The sequence below is a fragment of the Rhinoraja longicauda genome, chromosome 27, assembly GCF_053455715.1.
Source record: "Rhinoraja longicauda isolate Sanriku21f chromosome 27, sRhiLon1.1, whole genome shotgun sequence".
Lineage (NCBI taxonomy): Eukaryota > Metazoa > Chordata > Chondrichthyes > Rajiformes > Arhynchobatidae > Rhinoraja > Rhinoraja longicauda.
This window is the reverse complement of record NC_135979.1, coordinates 16,298,620-16,317,292: the sequence shown is the minus strand read 5'-3', so window position 1 is coordinate 16,317,292 and position 18,673 is coordinate 16,298,620. Positions and strand designations below refer to the sequence as shown.

The 18,673-nt window shown below is 40.8% G+C and overlaps 1 protein-coding gene across 4 annotated transcripts in view; it reads right to left on the bottom strand.

Moving 5' to 3' along the window:
• The window catches only part of cap1 (CAP, adenylate cyclase-associated protein 1 (yeast)), a 43,463-nt gene extending 25,594 nt beyond the window's left edge, over positions 1–17,869 (bottom strand). The window contains exons 1-4 of one of the 4 annotated variants that reach the window (XM_078422899.1): positions 17,742–17,869; positions 11,129–11,228; positions 5,928–6,028; positions 3,909–3,986 (exon numbers count right to left, since the gene is read on the bottom strand). In XM_078422899.1, the coding sequence (XP_078279025.1) occupies positions 3,909–3,986; positions 5,928–6,028; positions 11,129–11,219 (270 nt within the window). In that variant the 5' untranslated portion in view covers positions 11,220–11,228; positions 17,742–17,869. Of the gene's footprint in view, positions 1–3,908; positions 3,987–5,927; positions 6,029–11,128; positions 11,229–17,337; positions 17,357–17,613 lie in introns of those variants that run through there. The other 3 variants (XM_078422900.1, XM_078422901.1, XM_078422902.1) reach the window with 3 other exon arrangements.
• Between the last annotated feature and the right edge of the window lie 804 nt (positions 17,870–18,673).

Genomic DNA, 18,673 nt, shown 5'->3' with positions numbered 1-18,673 from the left:
GTATTATTCAGTAAGCTCAATATGATCTTGTCCTCCACTCTATCTTCCTTCCTTGCTCTGAAACCTTCAGCTAAACCTTGAATATTCCATGATTTCACCAGAGGAAAGGCGTGAAGACTCCAGATTCAAAGAATAAATTTGTCTATAATGCGTGAACCCTTATTCTAAAACTGATCCTGATTCTACATTCCCCCCATAAAAAAACATTCTCTTGATCTCTCTTTCCATTAGATTCCAAAAAATACAAACCCAATTTGCTCATTCTTTCCTCATAAAACACCTTCATCTGGGGGATTAATCTGCCAAACATTTTCTGAACTGATGCTGATGTAAATATATCACTCTTTAAATAAGGAGATTGAAACTATACATAATAGTCCAGGTGAGGTATCGTCAACACCTTAAATTAAATTGATATATTTAATATCAGTTGTTGGGAATAAATATTTTAAAATAAAACCACAATGCTGATTGTTGACACATCCTTTCATTATCATTAATTGGTGGGCCCAAGGTCACATCTACCACATTTTAAAGTCTTACATTAATTTGCTGTCAAACTAGCCATCACCTTTGCAAATATTCAGTCTCACTGTCTCTGTCCAAATATTTACTTCTACTGTAAAAATAACCACTTCTCACTAAAGCAACCTCTTGAAAGCACTCATTAGGAACCATTTAAGAAAACCTTATATTTTAAAATGCACGTACAAAATTAATGCTCTTTATCAATGAGAACATGAAAGTTGTTGACAATGGGAGACTTGAAATTAACTGCATCAGTAAGCAATTTATAGACAATTATGACTGCAGCACATAATTAGCAGCTATTTTTAATCTTGTGTGGCACCTCAATTAGTCTCTGGTGGAAACCTTAGCAAGGAAAAAACAACCAAACATCTCGGCATTACTGCACATTAGGATTTCCATAACAAAAAAAATGACTGCAAAATACTTCAATTACCAGATTCCCTATGAAGTATAAATTGAAGACAGAGACAAACAGCTGGAGTAACTCAGCGGGACAGGCAACATCTCTGGAGAGAGGGAACGGTTCCCCACCTCCGCTGTTGATTCCTCATGCCAAATAAATGAAACATTTCAGGGAAAAAAATCAAATAGTAATAACTGCAATTCAGGAGTTTCATAGGTCCAACAATCCAACTTCTATCCACCCACTTCTGCCTGATGTAAACTCAGTGAGCCAAAGGGCCCATTTCTGTGCTGTACGAATCCTTACTTACACAGGCTAATGCTCAATCATTGAAGTGCTGGTGCAAGTAGTGACCCGGAATGTCACCTATCCATGTTCTCCAGAGATGCTGTCTAAACCAGCACCTGCAGTTCCTTGCTTCTCTTTTTTTTTTTCAATAGTCACACTTTGTTGCCTTTATGAAGCTGATGACATATGATATTATGTGGTTCTGCATCCACAGGCAGATTTTTGGCAACTCAGTTAAATGCTGATTCATCTGTGATTCTCGATATCCATTAACTCTTTTCAGCATTACTGCTTAATACACTCAACATCCTGGCCTAAGGTACAATCTGTACATTACTTAGATGACATAGAAGGATGCAATTCAGCACGCTGTGAACTGTTTGCGTGCTACTGTATGTTTCATTTTTTTCCTTAGTACCTAATCAGATGTACAGCACTTTGGTCAATGTGGGTTGTTTTTAAATGTGCTATACAAATAAAATTGACTTGACTTGACATTGGGTCCATGACAGCTCCCAAAAGTAATCTCAACGGTCCCATTCTCTTGCCGCGTTTTCCGAGCTCTGCAATTTGCTCCCTCTCCTAATCATCAGCTTCCCTGTAATTGTTTTCACTTTCCTAGACATTAGGTAAAACAATGAACCTACCAGCGAGTTTTTGGTAAGTTGGAACACCAGATCAAAACCCAAAGTAACAGGAAGAAAATGCAAACTCCATCATGATTGAATAGAGACAACACTCTCTCCAAAAAGTTAATTGTAGAAATATTATAGTTTTGGCAATGAATCCCAAATTCAGCACAGTACAAGAATCAAATTGACCCATCATGGTCTAAGTGGCTAATTGTATGCCGAATGGCCTGAGGGCAGGCAGGTTAGAAATTTAGATATGTCATTTTGATTCGTGCTACACATTTGAAAAACTCCCTTTACTGAAGAGAAATATGATTCCAACTATTTTATGGGCTCCGATATATACACCCAAAATTCAGGCCAGTTCATGTGCATCTGTTGGAATTTAATACCAGGCACATGTCCAATGACGTCAGGGTTTTCTTGGAAACACATGGCGGAAGCCATAGTTCTGTCCCAAAAAACATATTGGGATCCAGTTTATCATGCAGAATTACAAGATATGCAAAATGTACATGCACCAGTCATATGCTCAATTTGTATATTTGTACATAAATATTTGAGACACAATTATTTAGGCAGGTGGTGAATGCAGTCTCCATTCACTTTCAAGATTATGATTGGATACGGCGGTGATCGCTTTTCCAGATTTGCAGATGATGCAAAACTTGGAGGTGCTGTGAACTGCAAGGATAAAAATAATCCAACAAAACAGGCTGTTGGAAACTAGTGCAGATGCGGGTTTAATGCTGCGAAATGTGAAGCGTTACATTTTCGTAGGAAGTGCAAGGATAAGCAATATAAACAAGATGACACGTTAAAAAGGGGCATAGGAATAGAGTGATGCATATAGTTTGCTAAAATTGGAGGAAATATTGAAAACACAGATTGAAAACACAGTGAAATGTGCATATAGAATCCTGGGCCTTATAAGCAGAAGCAGAGTGCAAATGCAAGTCATGATAAATCTCTGAGACATCACACCTTAGGAAAGATGTAACGGTTTTGGAGTGGCACAGAACAATTTATCAAAATGGGTTTGCTGTCCTTGAAACAGGTGAGATTGAGAGAATATTGATGAGAGTCATTTGAAAATACCAATAAATGGAGAAAAATTATTCCTGTTGGCATAATTGTCAAGAGCCAGAGTGACAGAGCCAGAGAGCCAGTAGGATGAATGCAGAAAACTCCAAACATGTTTGGGAAAATACAGCAAGTGATTAGGGTCCAAAAGTGGTGGAGGCAGATTCAATTGTGGTATTTAAAAGTGAGCTGTATAAGGATCTAAAAGAAAACAATTTGAAGGAGAGGGCAGGAGAACTAAGATTAGCTGAATTAATCACATAAAGCTGGTATGGATACAGAATTTACAGGGCACTTGAAGACATATTCTTACATTAAGTTTATATAGACTTGATGGGATAGAGATGCCCCCATTCTGCATTGCAACTATGTGATTCTGAGCCTATCCAGTGGTGATGGAGTCAGTTCAGAATCTGAATATGAAAAGGTGACTTAGATTTTGGGTACCCTGAGGTAGCCAACAAAATACATGAAATATATTTCATATGTTTGGCTATGTTCCAAACATCAGTCAACTTAAAAACACAAATTCTCATAAACAGCAATAACAACCATATAATTAATTTTCACAGCCTGATAAGTACTCGCCAGGCCAGTAATAAAACTCCTCTGCTCTTCTTCAAAATGGTGAGGTGGAACCTATTATGTCCACTTGGGGATAAAAAGTCCCACCTGAAAGTCTGTACATTAGGCAATATGGCACTGCTTCAGTGCAACACTCAAGTAACACAAACTGGGACCAGAGCCAAAACCTTCCAGCTCGGGCAAGACAATCATCACTGAACAATAGCGGACACTTATTAATGGTCTGCTGATTGCACGGGTAAGCAAAGTTTGACTACCTATCAGATACATATAGTATCGTCACGTTGCATTCAAAACAAATGCAAATGTAATGGTAATAAAAACAATTAAAATAAATTTAAAAATAATTACTGTAAACTTGACATTTATTACAGAAAACATCCTACCTCTCGAGGTTGCTGACATTGGGAAGCTGTTACCAGAAATCCTCTCTGGAAAATTAGAGCTTCATTCACCATGTTAGCCTAATTGGAGGAGAAAAAGTGCTGAATACATAGCAAAATCTTTTCACCCACACAAACCTGAGTTTAGGTTCAAACAGAACGGTTTTGATTCATTATTTTCACAATTAAATTTTGCCTTAATTCAATGCAAATGCATTCAATTTGACAGATACTGCCAATTGCCCAATCAACTCAAAGCCAGCTCAGAGTAATTGCATAACCCACTAATTTTACTGTGACCAACTCACCTTATATTCCCATTCACGACCCCAGATTCTACACCTATATATCCACCAGGGGCACATTATGTGCGGCCAAATAACCTACCAATGTTCACATCTTTGTAAATAGCAAGGAAACAAGAACAGAGGAAACCCATAAAGACAGAGAGAACATGCCAACCCCACTCAGAAAACACTGGAAGTCAGAACAAAACTCAGCTTGATACTGCATGGCAGCAACACTATTACCTATGCCAGTGTGCCGCACTGTCATTATAAAAAACAAAAATGATGATAAGTTTGAGTCCTACATGGCTATCCTCTGGACACTGGATCAGTTACAATGTCAAGGAAAGGTACCAGTAACCCAAATGAAGACTCACCCAATCCACCACTGACTAGAAAAATCTCTTAGACACTCTTGGACAGTCAAATAGCACATCTCCAAAAATCAGATACGCAAGTAGACCAGGGACCTACCATCTCCCCGAACAACTGACAACATCTAGCCAAAACAAGTTAAACACACAGGAACCTATATATTAGCCCAGGTAACACATTTTGTTGTTACATACACCTAATCTTCATTATCAATAAAAGGTAGGGTCATGGACTTTGCGCAGATAACAGAAAATGCTAATATCAAACACCTTTCTCTGGTCCCTAATACATAGCTTGTCTAAATAAACATAAATATGCCCTATTATGTTCTATCGGCATTAAAACACCAGCGCATACATTGTTGTGTTCAAATAACTAAAAAAATCATCTTAGTTAATAAAATACTTCCATTGTACGTACTGATACTTACAAGCAGTGATTGGGGAAGTTTGAAATAACTGGGTGCAGCGACAAAAGGAAAGATAACTCTCTACCAGAACAATGTACAACAGGGTGCCCTTTGACACTAGTAGTCTGGAAAGACAATGACCGATTTCCTTAAAATGTACATTTATGTAGATATATTTGAAAATTCCAAAATAAGGCCATGGGCCAATCGCACAGGTACATTGATCCGTGGATAGCAAATCAGCAGATAACGAAAATCAAGTGTGCAGTGCAGCAATACTGTAATCGTTTAGGATTTAGGTGTTAATTAGCATCAATTTTTCTGGTGGATAGTGTTGATGACATACCATTGACTGAAATGGAGATAAAATTGTACATTGTGATAAGCGAGGTTGTGGAAATTCTGTTACATGGACATTCTTCCCACATTGCTTTTATGACAGTACCAATTTTAAGACCATAGGCTCCAATAAATATCTTATATCACTGCAAACCAAATCAACATAGATTTAAATATTGTCCACAATATTCAATCACAGTGGTATTGCGGGCATTTTACCGCACGTATGTTTTACTTCACCACACTATGGATTACATGCAAAGTATTAGCTATCTTTAAATAGCTATCTTTAAATTTTCATCCCCCTAACATCAAGCAATTCAAGATATTATTTTTCTGGATTTCAACTGACTTAAGAATTGAACTGCAGGCTTCCTGATGAATCAGTTTATTCATAACAGCAGGGTCAAAGCAGAATGTTTAAAAACTTTTTCAAATAAAGCTAATCATGATGACTCCACCACACTTTTCACCCTTCCTTATTTTATATAACAAGATACAAAATCAATCAAAATGAAATTAGATGCTATGAGTGAGCTTCTTCCTTGTCATGATCCCATTATCAGGAATATTGTGACATAGCTACCTATAATGTAAAGACAAAGTACTCACTTGTGTTGCAACATCTCCACCAATTTCTTTGCTTAGTTTATAATATGTTGCCATTGGTCCAGCAAGGAGCTCATCAAATGCTTCAACATAGGGAGCAACCTCTGTAGAGAAGCAAAGACATTGTTAGAGGTTGCAAAAGCATTGTAGTAGGTAGACAAGTAATAATGCACAAAAGTAGATGTTACAAAATGGAGGATAGTTACATAATATGTTATAGAACAGAGAACTAAGTAGGTATTGTGGTTTTTGTCCACATTTCATTTCCGTGGGCTTATATACATAACTGACAAGCTAGGCCTCCGTTATTAGCTGTGAGGCAGTTTGAGCACAAGATCGTAGAATATAGGATTGTTGGAGCTTCAAGACCATCCTTGTGGGGGATGGAAGTGTAGAGTGACTGGACATCCATGGTAAAGATTATCAAGACCATCCTTGTGGGGGCCAATCCCCACCACCCTCCGTTTTTTCCTCGACCGTAGAACCAACCACTCCCCATCTACTAACACTCTCCTCTGCCTAGCAGAGCTGGTTCTTACCTTAACAACTTCTCCTTTGACTCCTCCCACTTCCTCCAAACCAGAGGCATAGCTATGGGCACTCGCATGGGCTCTAGCTACACCTACCTCTTTGTCGGGTACGTCGAACAATCCCTGTTCCGGACTTACACCGGCCCCATCCCCGAACTCAACCTCCGCTACATCGACGACTGCATTGGTGCTACCTCTTGTACCCATATAGAACTCACTGACTTCATACACTTCACTTCCAATTTCCATCCTGCTCTTAAATATACGTGGACTATCTCAGACATCTCCCTCCCGTTTCTGGACCTCACCATCTCCATCACAGGAGACAGACTAGTGACTGACATCTACTATAAACCCACTGACTCGCACAGCTATCTGAACCACACTTCTTCCCACCCGGTCTCCTGCAAAAAGTCTATCCCCTACTCCCAATTCCTCCGTCTACGCCGCATCTACGCCCGGGATGAGGTGTTTCACACTAGGACATCAGAGATGTTGCAAAAGCATTGTAGTAGGTAGACAAGTAATAATGCACAAAAGTAGATGTTACAAAATGGAGGATAGTTACATAATATGTTATAGAACAGAGAACTAAGTAGGTATTGTGGTTTTTGTCCACATTTCATTTCCGTGGGCTTATATACATAACTGACAAGCTAGGCCTCCGTTATTAGCTGTGAGGCAGTTTGAGCACAAGATCGTAGAATATAGGATTGTTGGAGCTTCAAGACCATCCTTGTGGGGGATGGAAGTGTAGAGTGACTGGACATCCATGGTAAAGATTATCAAGACCATCCTTGTGGGGGCCAATCCCCATCACCCTCCGTTTTTTCCTCGACCGTAGAACCAACCACTCCCCATCTACTAACACTCTCCTCTGCCTAGCAGAGCTGGTTCTTACCCTTAACAACTTCTCCTTTGACTCCTCCCACTTCCTCCAAACCAGAGATGTCCTCATTCTTCAGGAAACAGGGCTTCCCCACTTCCATTAGAGATGAGGCTCTCACTAGGGCCTCTTCTACATCCCGCAGCTCCGCTCTTGCTCCCCCTCCCCCCATTCGTAACAAGGACAGAATCCCCCTCGTTCTCACCTTCCACCCCATCAGCCAGCGTATCCAACAAATCATCCTCCAACATTTCCATCACCTACAACGGGACCCCACTGCTGGCCACATCTTCCCATCCCCTCCCCTTTCTGCGTTCCGCAGAGACCGGTCCCTCCGTAACTCCCTGGTCTACTCGTCCCTTCCTACCCAAACCACCCCATCGCCGGGCACTTTCCCCGGCATCCGCAGGAGATGCAACACCGGTCCCTTTACCTCCCCCCTCAACTCCATCCAAGGACCCAAACAGTCTTTCCAGGTGAGACAGAGGTTCACCTGCACCTCCTCCAACCTCATCTATTGTATCCGCTGCTCTAGATGTCAACTTCTTTACATTGGCGAAACCAAACGCAGGCTCAGCGATCGTTTCGCTCAACACCTTCGCTCAATCTGCCTTAACCAACCTGATCTCCCCCTCCCACTGGCTGAGCACTTCAACTCCCCCTCCCACTCCCAGTCTGACCTTTCAGTCATGGGCCTCCTCCAGTGCCATAGTGAGGCCCACTGGAAATTGGAGGAACAGCACCTCATATTTCGCTTGGGCAGCTTGCAATCCAGCGGTATGAACATTGACTTCTCCAACTTTAGATAGTTCCTCTGTCCCTCACTTCCCCTCCCCTTTCCCAGTTCTCCCTCTATCTTCCTGTCTCCACCTATATCCTTCCTTTGTCCCGCCCCCCTGACATCAGTCTGAAGAAGTGTCTCGACCCGAAATGTCACCCATTCCTTCTCTCCTGAGATGCTGCCTGACCTGCTGAGGTACTCCAGGATTTTGTGAAATAGAATATAGGATTATTGTTCTTGTTCAGGACACAACAAAATGTCTGGTTTACATTAGGGCGAGAGGCAAGAACTGTTCATCAACAGTCCATAAGATGGTTGGCGCTTTCCTCGATGGGTGTACATATAATATAGGTTGATATTACAGGTTTGTAATAAACCGCGAAGAGCTGGAAATAATGGATTTTCCCTTTTGTTCCATGCAGTTGGCTGACAGAGATTTTTTGCGATTGACCCAATATAGTCATTGAGTCGTACAGCGTGGAAACAGACCCTTCGGCCCAACTTACCCACCCCAACCAACATGTCCCATCTACACTAGTCCCACCTGCCTGCGTTTATCCCATATCCCCACTAAACCCATTCTATGTATCTGTCTAATAGTTTCTTAAAAATAAACCTTGTGGCCGTCATTCTTATGTCCAAGATACCTCACATGCCCTTCGTCTTTTTAATGACTTCCACTTTCGAGACCCCACCCCCTCATCTTTACTATGAACGTTCATTCCCTCTACAACTCCATCCCCCACCAGGAAGGCATTAAAGCCCTCCGTTTCTTCCTCGACCGTAGAACCATCCAATTTTCCTCTACTAACATTCTACTCCACCTCGCGGAGCTGTTCCTCACCCATAACAAATTCTCTTTTGACTCCTCCCACTTCCTCCAAGTTCAATGCGGAGCTATGGGTACCGGCATGGGCCCCAACTACGCCTGTCTCTTTGTAGGGTATGTTGAACAATCCCGGTTCCAGACATACACTGGCCCTATTCCCAAATTCTATAATCGTTACATTGATGACTACATTGGTGCTACCTCCTGCACTCATGCAGAACTCATGGACTTCATCAATGTCACCACCAATTTACATCCTGCACTCAAATTTACTTGGACCATCTCCAACACCTCCCTCCCCTTTCGTGATCTCACTGTCTCCATCATAGGAAATAGACTATCGATAGACGTGTATTACAAACCCACTGACTCCCACAACTATCTCGACTACGCTTCTTCCCACCCTGCTTCCCGCAAAGACTTTATCCCCTACTCACAATTCCTCCATCTACGCTGCATCTGCGCCCAAGATGAGGTGTTCCATACCAGGATATCCGAGATGTCCTAGTTCTTTAGGGAACTGGCGCTCTCCTCTCCCATCACAGATGAGGCCCTCATTCGTGTCTTGGCCCCTAGTCCCTTACCTTTCACCCCATCAGCTGTTGCATACAACACATAATTCCCCAACATTTTTGCCACCTCCAACGGGATCCCAACACTTGTCACATCTTCCCATCTCCACCCTTTTCCGCCTTCTGCAGAGACCGTTGCCTCAGCAACTTCCTGGTTAACTCATCCCTTCCCACCAAAACTACCCCCTCCCCAGGTACCTTCCTTGCAACGGCAGATGATGCAACACCCATCCCTACACCTCCTCCCTTGACTCTGTCCAACGACCCCGATAGTCCTTTCAGGTTAGGCAGGTGTCCACTTGCACCTCCTCCAACCTCATCTACTATATCTGTTGTTCAAGGTGTGGACTCTTATACATCAGTGAGATCAAATGTAGACTGGGCGATCATTTCGCTGAACACATTTGCTCAGTCTGCCTGAACCTGCCTGATGTCCCGGTTGCTAAACACTTTAATTCTCCTTTCCATTCCCACACTGACCTTTCTGTCCTAGGTCTCCTACATTGTCAGAGTGTGACTAAATGCAAATTGGAAGAACAGCATCTTTTATTTCACTTGGGCAGCTTACAACCCAGTGGTATGAATTTGATTTCTCCAAGTAACCCCGGCATTCCCTCTCTTTCTATCCCTCCCCCACCCAAGTCATACCTGCGTCTCGTTTTTACCCAACATGCAGCTAACAATGGCCTGTTTCCTTTATCACCGTTACTTTTTTGCATATCTTTCATTCATTGTTCTTTATCTCTCTGCATTATTTTCCATATATCTCGTTTCCCTATCCCGTGTCTTTCAGTCTGAAGGGTCTCGACCCGAAACGTCACCCATTCCTTCTCTCCAGAGATGCTGCCTGTCCTGCATGAGTTACATCAGCTTTGTGGCATTCTTCAGTCATTCCTTTCAATTAAAAATCACAGATCTAGACTTAGATTCTTTCTTTATATCTTTCAGTTTACACATTAAGATAGACTAAAAATGCTTATTAATCTACAAGGATTATTTCATACAATTATTTCATGTGGCTTCCACAAGAGAAAACTTTTGATCCGATCATTTTCAATGTGCAAGGAAAAACTGGTAGAACAATAACATTTTGAACCTGCTGACATTTCTTGGTGCAAATTAGAGTTGAATTCACACTGGAATCAATTCAGATGAAACCTGATACAGATGTAGACTGTTTAGAGCAAACACTTTACAAAGTAGAGCCATTCAGAACGGATGAAAACAGTGATCCATTCAGTCAGATTTTTCCATCCTAGCACATTATTTATCACGATGGAAAGAACTGTTCACCAAAAAAATCTCAGTTTTTTTTACTGTCGATTTCCTATCCTGCTTTTCCGTATGGCATGACGTCAATTGACATTTCTGGCAAAATCAAAACTTGACTAGTATCCACTGGAGTCAATCCATAACAGATCTGTATTAATAGAACGGCATCCAAGCAACTACACTCCCGTTAGTCTTAGAATGATCCAGCCACAGTCCAATCATGCAACAAACTCAAAGCAGAACATAGCCATTGATATTAACACTTTGCATGGCAGAATAAAGAGCAGGCACGAACTTCATCCTTTAACAGTTCAAACAACTTGTTTTTCTTTACCATCAGAAGAACCAACTCCAGATGGTTGCAATGTCTCCAACCGCAATACTACTTGTTCCAGTCTCTGTACAAGAGTTTCCATGTTAGCCATTGTTCAAATCTAGAGAAAAAGGAGCAACAAGTTAAACAATGCAGTAGTCCAATATTATTTTATATATGATTATGCAATTGTTATGCTATCTTACCCAAGTGTAACATAACCATTTAAAAACTTCAATTGTTGGACTGCTGACACACTTATTGCAATAACTGATGCAAAGCAGTATTTCCTTCACATTTCTAACATGTGCAACATTTTAGAAAGCCTGCTTCCTTATTTTCACTAAGGCAAGTACTCCATGCAGAAACAGTACTCCAAAGTTTATCTAGGCTAATTTTGATGATTTGTTTTCAAGCCTCCGCTCACGATTTAATAGCAAGGTCATATAAAAATACTTTTCAGAAATATGTCTGAAATGTTGCATAACGTGGGGTTTTGGGAAAAATTGCAGCTTAAGTGAAAAAACATCTAGAACACAGCACATGAACAGGATCGTTGGCCCACAATGCACATGCCAAACATGATGCCAACTTAATCAAATCTCCTATGCCTGCATCTGATCCATATATCTCCATTCCCTACATATACCATGTGCCTAAGTGATCAAAAATTAAGATATATTGATCTTTCATTGTGCAGTTGTATTCCTGGCATAGCTCCTGGCTGACTAATTATAGCAAAGCAGGATAAATGCATGATCACATGGTTAAAAATTGCAATGAAATATAATTCTGGTATTGAGCAAGTGAATCATTCTTAATTCATTCACAAATCAAACAGAAGCTTATATATTGATAATCTTGCATCTTTAGGAGAGAAGTCTGCCCACCATACTGGTGTGGTCCAAACCAACTCTTGCTCTGATTGCACAAAGCCTGGCAATTTTTACTTTACACATTTAGTGATAACTCTCATCATGACTATGGCTTTCCTTTAGGTACTACAGTTTCCTCTCACATCCTAAAGGCATACTGGTAGTTTAATTGGTGACTATTCAATGTACTTAGTGTAGATAATTGACAAAAGAATAAGAGATGAGTTGATGGGCAAGCGAATAGAGTAAAGGTAAATAAAAAAATGGGATTTCCCCCATGATTCATGCTGCTTCACACACACCAAGTACAAGATAAGAAATCACCATCAACAGCATTTCCATGACTTGGATTTCTACCAAAAGCTTGCTGCATAGCACATCTCCAACATGAAAAGAGAGCCCCCTACATTTTCCACAATTATAGAATAATTATTTACGAGAAAATATATTTAGTACCTTGCCTTCAATTAAGTTAAATGTAGCACTTAAAACTCAGTGGTTATACATTTCTTAAGTGTACTCCATTTTGCAAACCACCAACTTAAGCATTTTGAGACTTCCTGTTCAAATGGCCGTGTAAAACCAACAAATCCTAATCAGTACAAAGTACACTTTATTGGAAATGACTCATTTAAGATTGACTCAGTACTTAAGTGACCACCAAGTCAAAAAGTTTTTCTTTTTGGGACTTGCATCTCACTGCAATGGTGACAGTCTGAGCTAAATACTTGCATCTTCAAAGAAACAAATGACTGATTTAAAAACAAGAGGCATTGAACTGAGAATGAACATGGATTCTTTGTCCTTCTGTTAATGGAAACATAATTGATCCACTAGTGCTATCCTGTTCTTTGAAGTACCATCGTTACATTTTGTGGATAAACGAAAACCAGCAAAATGTAGTCAAATCTCAAGATTTCCAGAAGGCCTTTAAAAACATGCCACGTCAAAAGTTATTGCAGAAAATAACAGTTCATGCCGTTGGGTGTAGCATACTGATGTGAATAGAAGATTGGCTGGTTATCAGGGAGTATAGCCATAAATAAATCTTTTTCTGCGTGGAAAGATGAAACAAACATTGCTCTACAGGATTGTGTTGGATCCCATCATTTTATAATTTATGTAATGGCAGATTAGGGCACTGAGGATAGTGTTATTTAAATTACTGATGACACAATGGTGGTGGTGAATAGAAGACAAAGAGGTTACCAATCTACATGGATGGGTTACACGAATGGAAGAATATCTAGTAAATGGAGTACAGTATAGGAAAATGTGAAATCTCCAACTTTGGCAAGAAAAAGAAAAATGATGAAAGACTGCACCAGACTTCAGATAGCTCCTCTGTCCCTCCCTTCCCCTCCTCCTTCCCAGATCTCCCTCTATCTTCCTGTCTCCACCTATATCCTTCCTTTGTCCCACCCCCGACATCAGTCTGAAGAAGGGCCTCGACCCGAAACGTCACCCATTCCTTCTCTCCCGAGATGCTGCCTGACCTGCTGAGTTACTCCAGCATTTTGTGAATAAATCGATTTGTACCAGCATCTGCAGTTATTTTCTTATACCAGACTTTAAGTGTTCAGTGTCTGATTTCCAAGTGGCATAGAGGCAAATAATTAGGAAAGCCAAATGTTATTGTTAATTATAAGGACACTTAAACACAAAAGTAGGGAAGTTTGTTTTGGGCATTGGAAACATTCATACAAGTCTATCAATTGGACAGATTGTCAATTTGTGTTTGCTACAAACCCACCGACTCCCAAAGTTACCTTGACTATACCTCCTCCCACCCTGCCATAAGACCATAACTCATCGGAGCAGAATTACATCATTCAGCTCATCAAGTCAACTCCACCATATAATCATGGCTGATCTATTTTTCCCTCTCAACCCTTCTCCACATGACCTTTGACACCCTTCCAAATAAAGAACCTATCCATCACCACTTTAAACATACCCAATGCCTTAACCTCTGCAGCCATCTGTGACAATTAATTCCATAGATTCCCACCCTTTTGCTAAAGAAATTCTTCCTCATTCTAAAGGTACATCCTTTTATTCTGAGGCTGTACCCTCTGGTTCTAGACTCTCCCATTACTGTAAATGTCCTTTCCATGTCCACTCTATCCAGGCCTTCATTATTTGGCAAATTTCAATAAGATATCCCCTCATCCTTTTAAACTCCAGCGATTACAGGTCCAGAGCCTTCAGCCCAGGCCTTGTCCCATCCTCACCTCTTCTCCAGTCTGAAGAATGGACCTGACCCGAAACCTTGCCTCCACAGATGCTGTCTACCCCATTGAGTTACTCCCGCACTTTCTACTTTGAATATGTACAGAATCAATGCCCTATTTCGTGTATTGAAAGCAGTTCAGAATCTAACTCTTGTTTGGGCAAGCTGTGTGCAGAGGAATGATTGGCAGGCTAGCACTAACTGTTAGAATTTAGAAAAGTGAGAGGAGACTTGACTGAACCTCAAGATTTGAGGCCGCTGATAGGATCAACGCAGATAATCTAGAAATGTGTTTGTCCATTTTAAACAGATGAGGTCACATTTCTTTACAGGTTCAGAATCTTTGAAACTGCTTGTCTCAAAGGGCAGTGGAAGAAAGCTCTGAATATTTTTAAGGCAGTGGTAGATACATTCTTGTTAAGCAGAGGGGTGTAACTACACTTCTTATATCTGTCAGTTCAGCTGCTGCAATGTTAAAAGCAGAAGGAAGCTCTGTATGGTATTGCAACACTCTTGGGGTGTAGTCAATACTTTAAAATGGTGTTTCATTCAGATTAGACTTGCTTGTTTAATGACCCATTGGAAAAAAGTTTATCTGTATAGCTTCGAGCACCTGTAGAACACCTAGGCATGAACATTTCACCCAAATATCTGCAATGATTCATCCATTTAAAGATTTCTGCTTCAAATAAGTGTTTACATATTCCCAACCACATTGGAGTGAAAACCTTGTATGCAATTTTTAGAACACAGCAATGTCTGTCTGACACGTCTGTCCACAACAAACACATCTCATTAAGAATGGCTTCAGTTCACAAATCTTTTTTTTCTGGAAAATGTTCACAAACCTAGAATTTATTGAACAAGCAGTTATATGATTTGTATAACTGATTTATAGAATTGTACCAATGCTCAAATTTTACCTGGTGAAAGGAAAATGTTGCTCAAAACAATATATATTCTCTTTAAAATAACATTTGGCATCAGCCTGCCAAGAACTAAAGATAGAGGATCCGACCACGCAATAGTCTTGTTGAAATCCACTTCTTGCTTGAGTCAGCAAAACATTGCATATTTATGATTGGATCACAGGGCAAGGCCATCCAATAGCTCAGTTGAAAGCATTTCAGACATGCAACACAATTAGAAGTTTAGTTTCCTGCTGAGGAATATTTTAGAGCATTGAACACTTGAGGATTGAACATAACTATTTCACCAAAGTTTCTATAATGAATCAATCATTAAAAGATTCCTGCTTTGAATAACCAATTACATGGTCCCAACCACATGAGTGAAAATCCTAACGTTTTATGCACAGCATTATTCAGAGATTTCACAACACAGCATTTTCTGTCTGCCACATATCCGTTCATTTTATTTTGAAACCTTGTGAAGGAACTCGCATACAAAACGCAAGCTTACAACCTCTAAATGTGGGAACACAATGTTCCCCTCTAGGTTGCGCACCATTCTGACCTAGAAATATACCACCACTCCTTTATTTTTGCCGTTCAACCCCCGAATCCTGTTCTCCAACAGCATTGTGTGAATACCTTCCAAGGGATCGGTTCAAGGAGGTAATTCATCACCACTAGTGAACTGCTAATCCTACTCTCACCTTCCATTGCTGGAAGAGGTTATTCAAAATAAATGCTGACCTTACCAGCAACACACAATCCCATGAGGTACACAAAAAACTCCTCTAAAAACAGAATACATTTTGAATCGTGTTTTAAAACCAGACACCATTAGAATAGGACGTTTATTTTGTCAAAACTTAATGAATTTAAAATTCACTGAAGAACTCTAACTCTAACAGTGGCCGTGAACACCAAAACAGAAATTAATCTGATTTTTACTAGATTAAGCAAATAAAGGATAAACACCTTGACAAACTACTCATTTCTAATATGTATTGTGCACCAACTCAACAGCCCAAATTGATCAACACATTCCAACCCTGGCAAGTTAGGGCAAGCATGTAGAGATGCCTAATCAAGACCAATGGAATGAATAGGAATTTTAACTCTTTATTACTTTGTCAGTATCCTAAATGCACAAAAACATATTCTTTATAGAGCAATTATTTTATATTCACTCCATATCATTAATTTGGCTTGTACTCTTAATTCAGTCAAAGAAATAAAACAAGACACTCAAGTAACGTTTTTACATAACAAGAAATATTAATTTTCAATAAACTCAATAACTCATCACCACAAGCTTTACAGTAGAGAATTATACAGGTTCACCACCCTCTAAAGAAACTTTTCACCCCCCTGGTCCTATACATCTCAGCCAAGTAAGCATGGTCCCTGTCAACCTCTTTAATAATTTGTATGTTTTGATGAGATCCATTTATTCCCACTCTGTTTTTTGTCCAATAAGCAATTCTCAATTAATATTGGTATACGTTTCTCTATTTCATGTGTTCTAACTTTGTCAATCAACTTTCCCAAAACACAAACTCATCAAATCTACTTGTTTTCCACATATCTATTGTAGAGGTTATATACTCAAAGGACTGTGGCAGATTAGTCAAACGTAATTTTCCTTTCAAAAATCCATGTTGGGATGGCAAGGCACTTTGCTATTATATCCATATTGTAGATTCTAGCTTTTCCCCCTCCATTGACAAGTTAATAGCTTTGTTTTGTCTTCCTCCCCTAATATCAAAACGTAAAAAACTTTGGAAGATAATTTCCAAACTATCGAATTTGTCTAGAAATCTATTTCAAAACTGTAGATCCTTGAGATTTAAATGACTTCCAAATCCACCAATGCCTCAAGAGCCAGTTTGTCGAACAATTCAGTTCCTTATTCTCAGTCATTGATTCTCTAATATATCCGGTACATTCATGCCGAGAAGTTGCAAATCCAAAGGCAAATCTCTTAGTAAAGTAAAGCTTTTACGAACAAATGTTCCTGTATGTGCCATTATTTATAAAGTCAGACAATATTGCACTGAATGACTTTCTCGGAATCAACGTCCTTTTCTGCTATTACCACACCATTTGATTTTAAATGCCTCGAGACGATTACTGCAATTGATATCAAATTGTTTAGCTTCAAATCAACAAATCTTTAATGACTCCAGGGTAACCTTTACTCTTAACACTCACCCTTGTGGAGAAATTGAACATACAACCCAACGCCTCCTCACGGTGCCGCCCTGCCCACGAACAGGAAGTCAAGCAGCCAGCAATTCCTCTACAGACAAGTTTAATGTTTCAATGTAGATGTTATTTCTGCCCCCTCCCCATACCTTCCCGTCACCATGGCAACTCCAGCACCACCTCACCACCTCACCACCTCACCCCCTGCTTTGCCGCTTGCACGTCCTTACCTGCTGGGGAAGACGGCAAGCAAACAAAAAAGAAATAGACACAAGTATGCACCTACTGAATGCGACCGCTGATTAATAACCCCGAGCACGCCCAATAACAATGCTGGGCTGCACGAATGCAGTTCAAATACAAACTTCGCCTGCGGGCGCAGAGAGAGAGACTAAACTCAGCGCTCTCACCGTCAACGAGCAGTCGCTCCCCTGCCCTGCCGCCAGAATCCAACCCCCGGAAGTGGCCCGAGGAACCGGGCCCACAACACCCTGCGCGGCGCCGGCCGCTTCCACTATCTCCTAATATGGAAGAAGCGGCGGTTGGGCTCGAGGAGCCGCCAGAAAGGTCGCCGTCGGATGTGAGAGGAGAGCATCTCGCGGAAGGGCGGTGTTTTTAGTTGCTTTAACCCACCCCACCTCACTGTGCGTTATAACTTTCGGCAGGCTTTGCTGTTGTAACCCGAACGCACAAGTCCAACTAGCGCCTGGAATTGCCGGGGTCCGGGGCTGAGTCGAGCTTTGCAGAAGATGGGTGCAGCCGTGTGGACCACACTTCACAGCGCTCTCCCCAGCATTGCACACACTGTGAGGGGTCGCAACCACCTGTCAAGAACTCTCAAAGCTTGTCGCTGGAGTCAAGGAAGGGGTTTTATTGTCATATGTCCCGGACAAAACAATGAAATTCCGAAGAAGGGTCTCGACCCGAAACGTCACCCATTCCTTCTCTCCAGAGATGCTGCCTGTCCCGCTGAGACACACCAACATTTTTGTGTCTATCTTCGGTGTAAACCAGCATCAGCCGTTCCTTCCTACACAATAAAATTCTTACTTGCATATCCCAGAGGAAAACAAAATCTCCAGCTGATATAACGCCAATCTTGTATATAAATAGCATATGCAGTAAATGGCTACATTTGAGTACTGTCACATATTTGCAAATGATTTTTTTGGGGAGAGGTGGAGGATGGGAAAGAAAGAATTTGCCCTAATTACTTCCACTTCAGCTCCCAGATCTCAAACTTTTTAACAGGTTCAGCAGTTCCCGTTTATATTTAAGCATTCTCATGTTGTCAAGAGCCAAATGCAGCAGCTGGAGCGTTATTTGCGTGACTATTTTGTAA